Here is an 18,308-nt window from a genome sequence, read left to right as displayed (position 1 = left end):
GTACGGTGGGATTCGAAATGGTCGGTAATCTGTTTGTTAACTTGGCTTTCGAAGACCTTAGAAAGACAGGGTAGGATAGATATAGGTCTGTTGCAGTTTGGGTCTAGAAGTGTCACCCCCTTTGAAGAGGGGGATGACCGCGGCAGCTTTCCAATCTTTGGGAATCTCAGAAAGAGAGGTTGAACAGGCTAGTAATAGGGGTTGCAACAATTTTGGCAGATAATTTTAGAAAGAAAGGCTCCAGATTGTCTGATTTGTAGGGGTCCAGATTTTGCAGCTCTTTCAGAACATCAGCTATCTGGATTTGGGTGAAGGAGAAATGGTGGGGGCTTGGGCGGGTTGCTGTGGAGGGTGCCGGGAAGTTGACCAGGGTAGGGGTAGCCAGGTGGAAAGCATGGCCAGCCGTTGAGAAATGCTTATTGAAATTCTCAATTTTAGTGTATTTATTGGTGGTAACAGTGTTTCCTAGCCTCAGAGCAGTGGGCAGCTGGGAGGAGGTGCTCTTATTCTCCATGGACTTTACAGTGTCCCAGAACTGAGTTTGTACTACAGGATGCAAATTTCTGTTTGAATTAGCTAGACTTAGCTTTCCTAACTGCTCCTTACTTCCCTGAAAAGTTGCATATCACGATGCTAATGCAGAACGCCATAGGATGTTTTTGTGCTGGTCAAGGGCAGACAGGTCTGGAGTGAACCAAGGACTACATCTATTCCTAGTTCTACATTTTTTGAATGGGGCATGCTTATTTAAGATGGTGAGGAAGGCACTTTTAAAGAATAACCAGGCATCCTCTACTGACGGGATGAACCAGACTTGTGGAGGTTTCCATTTTTTTTCCCGAGGCCTTGGCTGATTTCTTTTGCTTTTCCCATGATGTCAAGCAAAGAGACACTGAGTTTGAAGTTAGGCCTTGAAATATATCCGCAGGTACACCTCCAATTGACTCAAACGATGTCAATTAGCCTATCAGAAGCTTCTAAAGCCATGACATCATTTTCTGGAATTTTCCAAGCTGTTTAAAGGCACAGTCAACTTAGTGTATGTAATCTTCTGACCCACTGGAATTGTGATACAGTGAAATAATCTGTCTGTAAACAATTGTTGGAAAAATTACTTGTGTCATGCACAAAGTAGATGTCCTAACCGACTTGCCAAAACTATAGTTTGTTAACAAGAAGTTTGTGGAGTGGTTGAAAAACTAGTTTTAATGACTCCAACCTAAGTGTATGTAAACTTCCGACTTCAACTGTATGTTGATTTTGTGGCCAATTATCCATTTCTTTGTGGATTTTAATGAGTGCTTGGGGACATTGTTTTGCTGAAAGATCCATTTGCAGCCAAGTTTCAGCTTCCTGGCAGAGGAAACCAGGTTTATGCTTAAAATGTCCTGGTACTGGGTAAAGTTCATGTTGACCTTAACAAGGGCCCTAGGACCAGTGGAGGTCAGGGTTGGGCTCAATTCAGAATTTAATTGAGAATGCCTCAAACTGTAAATTCCAATTCTATTCTTGAATTTGAATTGAAGTAGTAATTAGTTAAGAATTAAAAGGGATACAGAATTGCAATTTTAATTTGAACTAAAGGAAATAGAATTTAATTCAGTGAAATTCAATTAAATTAAAATACTTATTCTATGCTATATTAGGTGTAGTCTATACAAATATATAGTGCATTTGCAAAGTATTCAGACCCCTTGATTTTTTTGACATTTTGTTACGTTACAGCCTTATTCTAAAATGGATGAAATTGTTTTTCCCCCTCGTCAATCTACACACAATATCCCATAATCACAAAGCAAAAACAGGTTTTTAGACATTTTTGTAAATTGAATTAAAAAAAACTTAAATATCACATTTAGATAAGTATTCAGACTGTTTGCTCAGTACTTTGTTTAAGAACCTTTGGTAGCGATTACAGCCTCAAGTCTTCTTGGGTAGGACGCTACAAGCTTCGCACACCTGTATTTGGGGAGTTTCTCCCATTCTTCTCTGCAGATCTTCTCAAGCTCTGTCAGGTTGGATGGGGAGCGTTGCTGCACAGCTATTTTCAGGTCTCTCCAGAGATGTTCGATCAGGTTCAAGTCCGGGCTCTGGCTGGGCCACTTAAGGACATTCAGAGACTTGTCCTGAAGCCACTCCTACGTTGTCTTGGCTGTGTGCTTAGGGTCATTGTCCCATTGGAAGGTGAACCTTTGCCCCCAGTCTGAGGTCCTGAGCGCTCTGGAGCAGGTTTTCATCAAGGATCTCCCTGTACTTTGCTCCTTTCATCTTTCCCTCGATCCTGATTAGTCTCCCAGTCTCTGCCGCTGGAAAACATCCCCACACCATGATGCTGCCACCACCATGCTTCACCGTAGGGATGGTGCCTGGTTTCTTCCAGACGTGACACTTGGCATTCAGGCCAAAGAGTTCAATCTTGGTTTCATCAGACCAGAGAATCTTGTTTCTCATGGTCTGAGAGACTTTAGGTGCCTTTTGGCAAACTCGAAGCAGACTGTCATGTGCCTTTTACTGAGGAGGGGCTTCCGTCTGGCCACTCGACCATAAAGGCCTGATTGGTGGAGTGCAGCAGAGATGGTTGTCCTTCTGGACGGTTCTCCCATCTCCACAGAGGAGCTCTGTCAGAGTGGCCATCAGGTTCTTGGTAATTTTCCATTTTTGGTACCCTTCCCCAGATCTGTGCCTCGACACAATCCTGTCTCGGAGCTCTAAGGACAATTCCTTCAACCTCATGGCTTGTTTTTTGCTCTGACAAGCACTCTCAGCTGTCGGACCTTATATAGACAAGTGTGTGCCTTTCCAAAAATATACCAGAGGTGGCCTCCAATCAAGTTGTACAAACATCTCAAGGATGATCAATGGAAACAGGATGCACCTGAGCTCAGTTTCGAGTCTCATAGCGTAAGGTCTGAATACGTATGTAAATAATGTTTTTCAGTTTATGTTTAATACACAAATTTCAAAAAATCTGTTTTTGCTTTGTCATTATGGGGTGTTGTGTGTAGATTAATGAAGAAAATAAATATTAATATTTTTTTAGAACAAGTCTGTGTAACGTATTTTTTTGTTGTTTAAAAAGTCAAGGGGTCTGAATACTTTCCAAAGGCACTATATATGCCATGTTTTGCTTTGAAAATAATCCGGAATTTAATAAACATTTTAGGCAGAAGAACTCTCTAGAGAACTTTGGTGCTACTTACGGAGTGACATACTGAGTAACGAACAACAATATTGGCCGCTTGTGAAGTCTGTGACCATCAAGATACCAAATGTCAAAGACCTTCTGGAGCACATTGTGCTGATTGATCTTCCAGGCAATGGAGACTGCAACAAGAGTAGAGATGAGATGTGGAAATCGGTAATTATAATAATGTATTATCATCTCCTACACTGCATTTACAACTACAAACAAATGAATTTACCTAACCCTGCAATTTACATACACACTTGTAGTTGAGATGCAAAAAAAATGTAATATTTCTTCAGGTTGTTGGAAGATGCACCACCGTGTGGATTGTGAGTGAAATTAATCGACCAGTGTCAGAGAAGGAAGCTTGGGAGATCTTAGACAGAAGCGTCAGCTACTTGGGGCACGGTGGACAATGTCGAAGCATCAGTTTCATCTGCACAAAAACAGACAACATCTGTGTGGATGATGACATGTAATATTAAGATCACTTTTGTTAACATTACACCAACTATCATTTTTACAGCTTGAATAAATGTTGACTCAGAATTCATGTTGACAGACACAAGCATAATTTCATTTTAGGAACAAAGAACGTGACAGTATATTGAGCAGAAATAAGGTTGCCAAGAAAAAGGTGGAAGAGAAATTCAACAAGCAACCAAAAATCAAGGTAAATTACAGAGCCATTATTTCATGCTTAGAAAAAAGTCTTTATTTATTTTATTTATGCTCTTACTTTCAATCACCAACCTTTCAGGAACATTTCAACATTGACAAGGACTTTTTCCAAGTGTTTACTGTGAGTTCCAAGGAATACCGGAAGAACAGAGTTTTACAGCCAGAAGACACAGGTACAGTAGTGTAGGAGGTCTACCATTTTCCATTAATCTGCTAGAGGCAACTGCACTAAGACATATCACACTGGGCACAAACTGGTTGAATCAACGCTGTTTCAACGTAATTTGTTAACTTATTGTGAACTGTAATCTACGTGTAAAATACATTGGAATTGCAAAAAGGTGAGGGTGAAATTTCAACCACAGGGTTATGTCATCATGTTAACCTATTTTCAACGTAGACAAAACTTGTATAAAATATGTTGAATTTGTACCTTTGAAACAACGTCAGATCTTTAACGTTATATCCACTATTAGAACAAACAACATGCTGGTCAGCACTTCCTACTGGAAAGTTGATCTATCTACATCTATCCCTTTGTTCTCCCATCCCGAGTTTTAACCAAGCCCAGTTTTGATATTTGTCACTGACTATAATCACTGTGCTATCAAGAGAATGTTTGTTGAGGGATCTCAACACATTTAAAACTACATAAGTTAGTTGTTGCTCATTTTTTACATTTTATTTAAAGTTATTCCAAAGGCTAGATTCAACAGAGCAACTTGTTCGTAAATTCTAAGCGTCAGATTGTCCATTCATAAATTCAGAGCATTTTGCGCTTGGAGCATTCAGAGAGCACATTGGATGCTCTGGCCGAGGAGTAGGGTTGATGTGAGCGTTCTGACCTCACAACGGCGGGTCAAGCACCCAAGCTAACTGGCTAATGTTGGCTAGCTTGCTAGCTACTTCCAGCCACAAATGAAAGAAAATCTCACTCTGACCATTTTACTCGCCCTAGCAGAGCTGGTTAGGGTGATTTCATGTTATTCAGAGCGTTGGTGACTGTAACTGTACTGCTGGCAACAATTTAATTACGTTTTTTTGCCGACGTTTACTGACACTGCCCATATTCAATGGGTGTTGAGCGTTCGTAAATGTATCAGTTATTCTGCGCTCTGGCACACTCAGACGAGAGTGCTCTGAAATTGGAGTAGATAGCCAGAGTGAATTTACGAACGCACCCTTAAATGTGATCATATTTGATCAATGTAATCATATGTCATCAACTATGCTATTTAAGACTATATAGCATTTTCAAATGGTTATCAACAGCTATTGTTTCAATATAACCCAGGATTAAAACCAATAGACAACATATAGGCCTATAGTTTTTCAAGCTTTGGTTGATTTCAAATGTAATTTGAGTTTGTCAACAATGGATATGTTGGATTCACGTCTCCAACTTAACCAAAAATCCATATTATGGACTTAGCTAGTGGAACAGATGGAAATATTGTAGATCAGTAATTAACTGACTTGCCTAGTTAAATAAAGAAAAAAAAATGTTTTGAAATTGGAACATCTTTAATTAGGGTCAAATTTTAACAATTTCTATAAATGCAATTAACTCGATGATTTTATAAAATTATTTGACAGACCTAGTTCTGTAGCGACTTTTATTTAGAAAATTGCATTCCAAGGATGTAATGAATGCTTTCGTGAAGATTCCAAGAATGCCTATCTATAATCAAGTAAAGTGTTACCCTAGTGTGTGTGTGCGTGTGCGTGTCTACATTTCAATGTGGTTTAGTAGTTTGGTGAGCCACACTTGCGTGTCTCTAGGTATGAGTATTCAATTACTTTGTTTTGCGTGTGTGCGTGTGTCTATGTCAGTGCATGTGTGTATATTTCAATGTGTGCTTGTGAGTGTGTCTATGTAAGAGTATTCCTGTATGTGAGTCTGTCTGTGTTGTATTTGGCAGTGGGTGGTGGTATGTGCATCAAAATGAGGGAAGTAGTACATAAAAACTATTTGGTACATTATTACATGATCAGTTGAAGATATTACATTATTCATAAAAAAAGTTGTTACCAGTTAATATAATAACCACTGGTTAATGTAATAACTTTAAAAAGTTATTACATTAACTGGTTTTATTACTTTAAAAAATCTTAAAGTTAAGCAGTGTTATTACATTAAGCGTTGTTTCATACCCTGACATCATGTCGCTGCCCTCCAAGATGATGTTCCCAACACACATTGGAATGCCCAACGTCCTATGGTAAAGTCATTAACGCTTGCATCCTGTAACTTTTATATGGACCTCATTTCATTTGAAATAACTTGATGTGCGCCTACCTGAAAGAAAAGGGTTCTACCTGGAACTAAAAATGGTTCTTCAAAGGGTTCTCCAATGGGGACAACCGAAGAACCCCTTTAGGGTTCTAGATAGCACAGTTTAGGTACCCTTCAATACAAAACATGTTCAGCCAAGAGTTTTTATCAGTGTAGTCATGCAGACCACAATTGCTCCACTAATACATACATTGTTTCAAACCTCTTTAAATTAACATGTTTCAGAAATACCCAAACTTCAGGAATTTCTTAGAAATCTCAATGATCGTCGCACAAAGACTTCAGATTATGTTTCTGGAGCCTATGGGATACTCTCTCTGATACAAGGAGCCAAAAGCAGCGACATGGTATTGTACTTCCAGCAGAACAAATTAATTTCTTCCCGTTTCTATACTTATTTCGTGTAAATAACTGTTGTATATTAATAGCTTTGAGTTTGGATTTCAGACAGACAGAAAAAAAGAGGTGTGCCAGGTTCTGGAAAATAACCTGAAAGAGGGGCTCGAAACCATTGGTCAATCTATGGATGAGGCTTATGAAGCTTTTGAACGATGCCTCTCAGAAGGAGTTCGACAGTCAGTAGAAACATGTGAGAAAATTGCCAAGGATAAAGTGATAGAACCAGTAAGTCACAAATGTACACATATTGAAGATATGAGTACTCATAACAGATTAAGTTGTTAGAAAATAATTGGTGCTGTGTGCTGTAAAAATACATTAATATGTTTTACATTTTGTTTCTAGAAGGGAAGAAATGGCAGAGGGTATCATAAGGTATTGAAGTCCTTATGCAAGAATAACGGAGTTTACAAACCAATCAGAAAAAAGGGAAAGAACGGGCAAAGGGAAATCAACCTTAATGACAGTTTGGCCTCATGTATGAGAGATCTCACCAATGAAACGTTCAAGAAATATTTCCCGTGAGTCATCTTTTATTATTATAATATCAGCAGTTATAAGATCAACAAAGAAAATAAAAACGAACACAATGTTCTTGCCAGTATCTATTTTGTTCATTACGCTTAGGCTTATGTATTGTTCTCTGGGCCTATTGGCCGTTCTTGCTCAGATAAGGCTACCTACTTACTCTTATTGGTCTCCGAGAAGCGTAAAAGTGACAACAGTGTGCAACTTCAGCCGGCAATTCAAGGCGTTCTTGCATTTGCAGGAACACCCCCCCCCCCCCCCGAGCACGTCATCTTCATGCTTGTGCAACACTTTTGAATGTGAGTTAAAAGGGAAATTAAAGTATTGTCAGAGTTTTTTGCCCCAGCCTCCCGTTTACCAGAGTCCTAGCTAGCGGAAGGCAGGGGCAACTGGTAGTTAGTGTCCTTCGCTCCCACCTGCCGAACATCTGCATTCAACATCGTTAATAGAACTGCGGCAAAACAGTGCCCGACAGGTGGGGGCGAAGGACACTGTCTACCTGTCGCCCCTGCCTCCCGCTAGCTACTCCGGCACACAGCAGGCGGGAGGCTGGGGAGACACTGTATGCTTGCTAGTTAGCAACACCATGTGCTAGCATGATAGTTAGCTAGCTAGCACACAGTGTCACCCCTGTCTTCCGCCTGCTGTGTACCAGAGAAAACCATGCCCGACAGGCTGGGGCAAAGGACACAGTCTACTGGTGTGCTAGTCGCCCCCGCCCCTTCTTCTTCTGTATTTATCGGCGGTTTGCATCCAACGTTGTGGTGCATTACCGCCACCTACTGTCAGGGGCGAAAATCTGATATCAACTTTGGAGGGGACAATTACATGAAATTTTCTCAAGAGCAATTCCTGAGGGGGACACCAAAAGTAGTGCTGTAACACATAGCCTACATTGTAATATGGTAAATGTATATTGAGGAAACAAAGAAATAAGGTGTTTGCTGTACTCCTAACTACCGGTACCCAAAACTACACAACTAATCACAACAGCAATACCATTGCCTTTAACAAATCTTAGTTCAGTCACCAGTTTAAGTTGAGAGTGGGGGTATCCATGGCATTTTCCAATTATGTTCCTATTTTACAAGTAAAACAAATTGAGAACCTTTTATAATGTTGCCAAACAAAGACTCAACAAACTTACCTGAGACTCCCTGTCTCTGCCAGTCTGTCCCTGCATATCTGTCCCCAACTCTGCTGTCTGTGTGCCATCTGTTGCCTGCTCTGCCTAATGACATCATTGTGAAACATTTCCATTAGAATTTCATTTCTTTCTTATGAACATTTTATCAACTAGTCTTTGAGATATTAGGCTACTAGGGTTCTTACTTTGCGTTTTGGTGTACTGAAAAATACTCTGATGTCCGTCTTTTATTTTTCTGCCATTTTTCTACCTGGCTGGCTGGCTACACACACACACAGTGTGTAGGTTATTTACAGTAGGAGATGGGCTTCTATCATCTTATCTTTTATCATTCTATTTGGGCTTCGATCTAAAAGGTAGCTAGCAAATGTGAAACGGATTAAAATGACAAGAGTTGACAGCTGTATGAGTTCACCATTTACACAACATATGCTGCAACCTTTTGTAATTTAATAGTTTGTTTCATATTGGCTGGCTTCCAACAATAGCTGAATTTGCAAAGCTAGCGAGCACCAATTCAGTTTCAGCGGTGTTTGCTATAATCTTTGCTACCCGGGTTAAATAAAGGTGAAATAAAATAAATAAATAAAAGTTCCCTTGCGACAATTTAGCTTTTGCAACGAGACCATTAAATATATTTAAGACAATGGTAGAAGAGAGTGTAGTTCTGTTCAGTTTGGACTCCAGTTTATCACTAACCTTATCACAGGGACTTTGAAGCACTAACTTACATCATCTGCATGCTGATCTTGGAATAAATTGATGATAGCAAAGATTCCATCTTTGACGAGGCCACATAAATGGAATAGGTACTAGCTAGCTTAATAGTTAATATTTGCGCGCTAGCTCTGCATATTCAGCTAGTGTGTGTGCGCGATTGACTGGATTAACCTCACGTCAGTTACGTTCATTGAGTGCCTTTCAGACAGTGGATACGACCCCTCTGTTACCTTGCCAACTAAGGAACTGGCAGTGGATCAAACCATTGTGAGGCAAAGGGGGGGTCGCAATCTTTTGAAACTTAAAAACGCGCTATTAAGTGTCTATAATCAGCACAATTGCTTTCATTGCGTATTATTAATATTATTTAAATTACATAGTTATGTTTCAGTGATATATTGGGGGGGACAAATCATATTTTTCCCAGGATGGGGGGGTCGTGTCCCCCCCGGGATTTCCGCCCCTGCCTACTGTATTGGAGCGCCCCCGCCTCCCGCATATGTACCAGAGTCCTCGATTAAAAATGGACCAATAGAGTATAAAGAAGGGTTCCTGCAGATGCAGGAACGCCCCTGAATTGTGGGCTGCAGTTGCACCCTTCTCAACAGTGATACTGGCATGAGCATTGTGTAAGTTTTTATTTTCTTTGAAGATAGCATTAAATTGTTCCCACACACATGCAACAAGCAAGCTCAGATGTGCCAGTTATTTTCCTATTTATAATATCAACATCACTCTGAATTCAAACAACATTATTAAATCAATAAACAGTACAATTGGTCTATTTTGGTTTCACACAATACAGAAATGGGAACTCTTGGTTTGTTGGTTTTGATTCCAAACATTCTTTTTCACAGCACGGTTACTGGCTTTGATTGAATACATGTAGGTCCCTTATAGTTGTAATTAAAACATACTTTTATTTCAGAAATCAAGGCAAGGGCAGCTCAATCAATGATTTGATTGATAACTTCACCCTTGACACAAACAGCTTGGTTGAGAAGCACCCAGAAGTGTCACTGCATCTGACATTCCTCAAGACAGAGGTAGGGTGTGATATTTGTATTCACTCAAAACTACTGGAAAGGTTTAATTACAGCAAACACGGCTTTCATTTTAGCCTGCTCACAGATTTTGTGCTATCATGTGAACTCCTTCATCATGCCAAACATTTGTTTAGCATGACAAGGAGTGGCAATAAGTGGCATGACTGCTAGGCTACTGTCGTTTGGCCTAGAGACCTTATTCACCTTGAACATGCTGCCCAAATATGGCTAGTGTGGTAAATAGTAAACGTGAAGTTTTTAGGGTGGATAGTGATGACAATGTGCTAACAGCTAATCTAATAGACAGGTGACACTTTTGTAGGATTTTTTGTGTTTTAAACGGAGCACTTTCTACCCCTTCAGAAAATGAACGTTAGTCAATGAATAATGGCCACCGCATGAATACGGTCTATTTAATGGCCCTCAATTTCTCATCTGATCCTTTCCCCTCAGAGCATCAACCAAAGCTTGTCAAATTGCAGTTATGTTTCTAGTGTGATGTTATGCTGATTCATATTATTAATATTATTATTATACTTATTAGTTAAGAGAATCCAAATACAGTTAATGACAATGTTGTTGAATAATATTTTCTGTCTGAAAGGAAACCAAGTTGAAGGCAAAACTAAAGAGGGACATCCGTGAGAGGAAGAAAGAAATCTACAACATTCTCCCAAAGTCAATCAGTGACACAATGCGCCCATGCTATGAAAGTAGGTGTTGAGATTGATATTTAGTAATATTCTATACTATTCATCTATAGCGCACAGAAACTTTGACCTAGGATTGGGATAACATTTCAGATAACAATGTTTTTCTACAATTTGCTTAGCAGTATTTCAGTAGCAAATTAGGTCATACCTTGGTTGTGAAATGTGCTGTCTGTATTTTAGGGGCGGCACAGTATACGGGAACAGACAGCCTGGAGAGTATGCGAAAGGAGCTGAGGAATCACTTGAAGACATTTAAGGAAGAAATATTCCACAAGGGCAAGAAAGAGATGCTGGATCTCCTCAAAGAAATTAAGGTTTGCCTCCCCCTTTATCATTCAGTGACAAATACGAAGGTACATCTATAGCATCCTTAGTCACGTAAGAGGTTCAGTTGTATAGGAGTTGATACTGTTGAGTTGATTCTTAGGATTTTCTGAGTTTGTGTCCAGGATATGAGACAGCATTAGCAGCATGGCTATTCCAACAGCCTGCAGGAACGGCCCTTTCTTTCAATTGATATCATTGATTGGCAAGAGAGTTCCTTAAACTAGGTTTCCAGGTCTGAAGGAAGTAATGAAAACCATCAGTCCTGTGGGCCTCCACGATTGAACTTGAAATGCACTGATTGTCCTTGAGATGCCCTGGATTTTAGAGCAGGTGTCTATAATTTTTTTAAGGGAGTTTCTGGAACCAGCAAAGTAAAGGAAAAAATACAGGTTGACGATTATTGTCATGAGTTTTGTCCTGGAGGCAGAACTGAGCGATTTCCACTTAGATAGGCTACAAAGTCAAAATTGGCGATATCTTTTGCGACCAACTTCTTATTGTTTGTTTTTTCTGTGAGGGGTTCAGATCGCAGACAGGCAATAATATTCCAAAAGTACATATATAAAGAAACAAAAAACACTAGAGAAAACATTAAACAAGAATTATTTGTCCTGTCTGTCTCATCTCCCCTTCTCAGTAGGTGCGACCCATTCCTATTCCTCCCTCCCTCCCTCCAACCCCATCTTTGTCTCCACACCTCCCTCCCTCCCCCGCATGGGCTCGTGTTGTAGACATATCTATGTGTAAAACAAAACATCATGGGTAAAACATTTTGTGGGACCAAGGCACACATGAATAGAATCAGCCTGCATACATCAATATTCGATACAGATATAAAAAATACAATTGATACATTCAAACATGATTACATTACATTAACTCATAATAAGCTTTTTACATTTTCGTCTGCTCTATTGAGTGTATCTAATGTTGTTTCCTTGGCGCTGTTCACACAAGCCATGGAGAGCTCTAGTGAAAGGACGTCAAGGAAGTGTTGTAGCTATTGAGTTATGCTGAGCTTATTTGGAGGTTTCCATCTGGTCGCCAACATTATTTTTGCCGCAGTCAGTCCAGGCAACCATACTCATTTCTGGGGTACTGTGAGAGTCAATGAAAAGTCATCATTCAATAATAATATATTGGGGAGATGGCAGCACCAATTCTAATTTCGGGAGGTGTTAAGGGAATTTTTAATCCCAATAATGCATTTAATCTTTAACCAATTCAACGAGGTTTGTAAGACCCTTGATTCACTAATAATTGGGCAAAGTCTCAGATTTTAGAAAAAAGGTTCAACGATCTTTATTCACGAGAGCTCTAAAGTCAAAAATGACGACTCAGTCCTTTTATACACACCCTGCTCAAACAACCAGTACTTTTCCACTAACCACAAAGAACCATAAAAGTTGTCCCATTCTTCAAGGCTTTCACCTCCCCTCCCCCGTTGGGACCCTCTTGGTTTGAAACCCTCTAATGATTTTTTATTACCTACTCTACAACTTCACTCTGTTTACATCCCTACTAAAGGATATAACATCAAAGTATTACAATACTAACAGATCTACCCACATCCTGGTTTTATCTTCCCATGATTCTCAAACATTTCACCCTATCCTATAATGACAGAGTGGAACAATTTAGTCATTATTCTAACACATACAAATGATTCTAACAGGAGGCCATTGGGATATTGTTCCAGACTCTTTTCCAATCTGTATTTTGTTTGTAGTCTTTAAGATATGTATTCCATACCGTAACTATTCCCATTCGTTTACAGAGGGCTTCTAGTAGTATAGATTGGATACAAAACATCCACTTGTATTCTGGCTACCTAACAACTCAGTGAGTGGGTGGAGTGGGAGTGGTTGACTCCATAAGTGTGAGCTTTGGTCTTAATTGGTCAGTGAAATATTGGAACCTACATGCATATGACGTGGCACTGCCCCAGTGTGAAGACCTTTTGGTCACAGGTTGCCAGGTGTGTTGGTGCTGCCATTCCCAATCTCCCCAATATATAATTGTTGAATGATGACTCTTCACTGAGTCTTCACTGACTTAGATATGTTCTTATGAACTGCTATTATGTGTACAATAAAATAATGTGTTACCTAAAACCTTTCTGTCCTAAATCAGAAACACATTGTGGAGGAGCTGGAGCATGAACTACAAGAATCCATGAGCCAGTCACTCAAGACGCCTGACAGCTTGCTCGTCCCAGGTAAAGGGAAGAGACCATTGCGGTATATAACAACCATATACAGGATTATAAACCATGTAGTTTGGGTCCTGGATGCTGATTGGCTGAAAAAGCATTTCAACAGTGTGTATATCAGACTACAGGTATGGCACAACATACTTTTTTCTATTTGTGTTAGTAACCAGTTCATAATAGCAATAAGGAACCACAAGGGTTTTGGTAGGTGAAAGGGGGATACCTCATCAGTTGTACAACTGAATGCCTTCAACTGAAATGTGTCTTCCCCATTTAACCCAACCCCTCTGAATCAGAGAGGTACGGGGGCTGCCTTAATCAACATCCACATCTTCAGCGCCCGGTGAACAGTGGGTTAACTGCCTTGCTCAGGAGCAAAGTGACAGATTTTTACTTTGTCGGCTCGGGGATTCAATCCAGCAACCTTTCAGTTACAGGCCCAATGCTCTAACCACTAGGCTACCTGCCACCCCATATTGGCCACAGTCCGTAGCTGTGGCCAATATACCACAGCTATGGACTGTATCCAGGCACTCCAAATTACATTGGGCATAACAACAGCCCTTATCCGTGGTATATTGGCCAATATTCCACACCCCCTTGTGCATTATTGCTTAATTGTTCAGTCAGCCAACCAAACTCTAACAATTCAAGACCATTGATTTCAATGGTCAAAAAAGCGGATTTAATTTGAACTTCTTCTTAAATCAGTAAATGCAGACATTGGAAAAAATATCCCAGATGAATCTCTTTTCATACAAGACTATCAACTGTTCAGAAATGACAGGTCCAGAGAGCCAATGAGAGGAAGGGACGGGTCCTTCGGAAAGTATTCAGACCCCTTGACTTTTTCCACATTTGTTACGTTACAGCCTTCTAAAATTGATTAAATATATTTTTGTCCTCAGCAATATACACACAATACCCCATAATGATGAAGCGAAAACAGGTTTTTAGAAATTGCTGCAAATGTATTAAAAATAAAAACAGAAATACCTTATTTACATAAGTATTCAGATCCTTTGCTATGAGATTCAAAATTGAGCTCAGGTGCATCCTGTTTCCATTGATCATCCTTGAGCTGTTTCTACAACTTGATGGTGGTAAATTAAATTGATTGGACATGATTTGAAAAGGCACACACCTGTCTATATAAGGTCCCACAGTCGACAGTGCATCTCAAAGCAAAAACCAAGCCATAAAGTCGAAGGAATTGTCCATAGAGCGCAGAGACAGGATTGTGTCGAGGCACAGATCTGGGGAAGTGTAACAAAACATTTCTTCAGCATTGAAGGTCCCCAAGAACACAGTGGCCTCCATCATTCTTAAATGGAAGAAGTTTAAAACCACCAAGACTCTTCCTAGAGCTGGCCGCCCGGCCAAACTGAGCAATCGGGGGAGAAGGGCCTTGGTCAGGGAGGTGACCAAGAACCCGATGGTCACTCTGACAGAGCTCCAGAGTTCCTCTGTGGAGATGGGAAAACCTTCCAAGAGGACAACCAATGCAGCACTCCACCACTCCTTGTACCGACTGGTCTGCCATATACTGTACAAGGTGGAGAGCATTGATGCAAAGGTAGAGACGTTCTCCTGCATTCAAACTGCTCTTAATGTATGCATGCCAATCAGAAATAAGAAAAAAACAACACTGGACAAGCTGAGGATGACTGAACAAATAAAGGCTGCATCAGGAAAAGACAGAAGACTTTCAACAGATGGAGGAAAACAATGAAATGGAGAAACTCCAGAAACACAGTGCAAATGCTTATCAAGGAAGCAAAGAAAAACTACAACATTTTTTAAATCCAGGACCCAAAGAGGAAAAACTCAACAGAGGACTGGGACGAAAGAAAACATCAGGAGGGAGAATACAGGTCAAGGGAGTTGAAAACGACAATGTGGCTGACGTTTTTAATGGCTTCTTTGCTGAGGCTTGGACAAGCACCATATCTCTTGACACCGTCCCCCTGCCCATGCCTACAAGGCAGGTTGAGCTGTGCAGCATTGACCAGATAAAGCAAACTCTGACAAGAGTTTGTGGGCCTTATGTCATTCCAGCCTGGCTACTAAAAGAGCATGTAGAACATCTAGTCCATCATCACATACATAGTTAAAACCTCCTACTGGCAGGGGACTGTTCCTGCTGCCTGGAAGACTGACAATGTGTGTCCCATAACTAAAGTTTCAAACCCAGGTACAACGAGTGATTGAAGGCCCATCTCTCTAACTTCATGCCTTAACTTCATGCTTTATCATGAAATAACTCATGCCAACAGTCCTCTCTGAGTGCACAAATCAGTATGCCTACCTTCCGAAGTCCAGCACTACTACTGCCCTTATGAAAGCCACACACTCCTGGCTTACAGCTACAGACTCCAGAAAACCAACAATGGTGAGAGTTACTTGCTGACATATCCAATGCCTTTGATCGAATAGATCATGCAAAGCTCCTGCAACATCTGTCTGACATTGAACTGTGCCCAAGGTGAATAGCCTGGCTCCACAGCTATACCACAGGAAGAAGGCAGAGGGCGATAGCACATTTATGCCCCTCACCCTATCTGTTTCTCCTTCACATGTCCACCTGCATACTCAGTGCCCACTCTGGACACTGGGTATGTAGACGTTGTAGAGCTGTCCCAAGCCAGACCACTAATCAGTATCCAAGAGGACACTTCAATGGTCTTGGAGACAAAGCAGTTGGAAGAGTTGCCACATCCAACAACATGCTACTGAATAAGAGTCTGTGGAAATTCGGATAAGTTTTTCAAGAGACCCTCCACAACCTGCACCACTCATCCTAGGGGGACAGGAAGTACCATTATCTTGGTTTTCATATAGACTAACCTCAGAGGTGACACCTATGTGGACCAATCAGTGAGGAAGGCCTAAAAACGGCTGCACATTCAACTGTTCTTGACAGAGATGGCCTACCCACTGAAGATCTGGTCCCAGTATACACTTGGAATACGGTGGAGTGCTGAATATAGACATCATGACAAAACATTTAACTGCATGTTGTGTAGAGGCAAAACTCCCAATTCCAGATTCATACTATACTACTTGTCAAACTATATACTTTCTACAGCCCAGTTTAAGCTGGTACTTATCTGGTCTTTAATTAACTAAGAAACTAGCAACCAATACTTTTGTGGTACTTACTGTACCTCAAATAATTAGGCACAATTAAATACCTGGTACCAAATGTTACATGGTGAACATTTAAGCTTATGTCAATGCTTCTTTGCAGATGTCTCTGAGGAATATGAAGAGATGAAGAAGTGCTATGAGAAACTGCCCAGCAGCACCAATGCAACAACAACTGCCTGATCAAGAAAAGCCTGTCTAAAATCAGTCAATCTGGGATTTGCAGGCTAATTAGATAATCATAATAAGGTTTTTTGTCTCAATATATTTTCTCTTCTAAATCATAGCCTATTTGATATGCACCACTAACTAACCAAGCAGTACTACTGTATGCCTGTATGTTTAATATTATGTAACTCCAGTAACTCCTACACATATTGTAAAGGTTATGTGTAGGAGTTACTGGGCTCCCAAGTGGCGCAGCAGTCTACGGCACTGCATCTCAGTGCAAGAGGTGTCACTACAGTCCCTGGTTTGAATCCAGGCTATATCACATCTGGCCGTGATTGGGTGTCCCATAGGGTGGCACACAATTGGCCCAGCATCATCCGGGTTTGGCCATCATTGTAAATAAGAATGTATTCTTAACTGACTTGCCTAGTTAAATAAAGGTAAAAAATATATATATACTGGATAATGATAAACGTTTGGATCAGCATGTTATTAATCTTGTATTTTTGATATACTCCATGTTAAGAGATGTACTTTTGTCACTTAGAATGTAAACTTTGTTATAGAGCAATATTTCTCAAACTAATTTGTACTGGAAAGCCCATCGTTCTCAGGCCTGAGGAATCACTTACCAGTCACCTGTCAGCAACAAAGAGCCCTATGCTGGTCCATGAACTGGATTTGAGAAATGTTTAACACGGTTCTACTGAAATTGTTTTGTATTTTTTACATAAATACTGTAGTCCTTTTACATGAATATGGACAGATACTGTATCTTTGTGTGATTTGTAACAATGTATGACATTTTATATTGTAGATGTTAACTTAATAATACATCTCTTTAGTCTGTACTATATTACTGGACTCTACAACAGCATGGTGTGTTTTCTGTTGATCATTCATTTCTGCTCACTCAATGTAGTCGCTATCTCAAATGTCATGATTTTTCCCGCAATAAAAATGACTGCCACTGAATTTATTCACTTACATGAATACAACACAGACATTCAAATATCAATATTTAATATCATTGGTAATTCAGAAATAAATACATCAAGCACAGGCTGTAAACAGGAATAAAATTACAAAATGTTTTGTATTCAATACACAAATTGCTAATTAAATCAATCAAAGCCAGTCAATAACAACACCAGAAATCTGTCACTGCTACAAAAGGCCATGTATGGTGGTGTAGGGCTGTTTAAGCAGATACATAGTTACGCCAGTTATTAATATACAAATCCCCTTAGCAACTGACTCAGGGTCAGTATCCAACTATTTCACAGAATGACACATTAATGACACCTTAGTGTATGCTGTATCCCACCCAGGATTACCCTAGGTGGTATATATCAGCCCCTAGGTGGGATACATCAGCCCCTAGGTGGGATACATACGCCCCTAGGTGGGATACATCAGCCCCTAGGTGGGATACATCAGCCCCTAGGTGGTATACATCAGCCCCTAGGTGGTATACATCAGCCCCTAGGTGGGATACATCAGCCCCTAGGTGGGATACATCAGCCCCTAGGTGGGATACATCCGCCCCTAGGTGGGATACATCCGCCCCTAGGTGGGATACATCCGCCCCTAGGTGGGATACATCCGCCCCTAGGTGGGATACATCAGCCCCTAGGTGGTATACATCAGCCCCTAGGTGGGATACATCAGCCCCTAGGTGGGATACATCAGCCCCTAGGTGGTATACATCAGCCCCTAGGTGGGATACATCAG

At 40.5% G+C, this 18,308-nt stretch overlaps 1 protein-coding gene across 4 annotated transcripts in view; it reads left to right on the top strand.

The window, feature by feature from the left end:
• LOC115171753 (nuclear GTPase SLIP-GC) overlaps positions 1–16,590 on the top strand; it is a 54,351-nt gene extending 37,761 nt beyond the window's left edge. For 3 of the 4 annotated variants that reach the window (XM_029728865.1, XM_029728866.1, XM_029728864.1), the window contains exons 9-20: positions 3,164–3,358; positions 3,487–3,662; positions 3,773–3,860; positions 3,948–4,041; positions 6,390–6,511; positions 6,612–6,788; positions 6,909–7,084; positions 9,887–10,004; positions 10,609–10,717; positions 10,898–11,031; positions 13,178–13,262; positions 16,507–16,590. In XM_029728865.1, coding sequence (XP_029584725.1) covers positions 3,164–3,358; positions 3,487–3,662; positions 3,773–3,860; positions 3,948–4,041; positions 6,390–6,511; positions 6,612–6,788; positions 6,909–7,084; positions 9,887–10,004; positions 10,609–10,717; positions 10,898–11,031; positions 13,178–13,262; positions 16,507–16,586 — 1,554 coding nt within the window. In that variant the 3' untranslated portion in view covers positions 16,587–16,590. The remainder of the gene's footprint in view (positions 1–3,163; positions 3,359–3,486; positions 3,663–3,772; positions 3,861–3,947; positions 4,042–6,389; positions 6,512–6,611; positions 6,789–6,908; positions 7,085–9,886; positions 10,005–10,608; positions 10,718–10,897; positions 11,032–13,177; positions 13,263–16,506) is intronic. The other variant, XM_029728867.1, reaches the window with a different exon arrangement.
• The last annotated feature ends 1,718 nt before the right edge of the window (positions 16,591–18,308 follow it).

Source organism: Salmo trutta, chromosome 32, assembly GCF_901001165.1.
Source record: "Salmo trutta chromosome 32, fSalTru1.1, whole genome shotgun sequence".
Classification (NCBI taxonomy): Eukaryota; Metazoa; Chordata; class Actinopteri; order Salmoniformes; family Salmonidae; genus Salmo; species Salmo trutta.
Note: the sequence above shows the minus strand (reverse complement) of the source record. Positions and strands in the feature narration are given on the sequence as shown.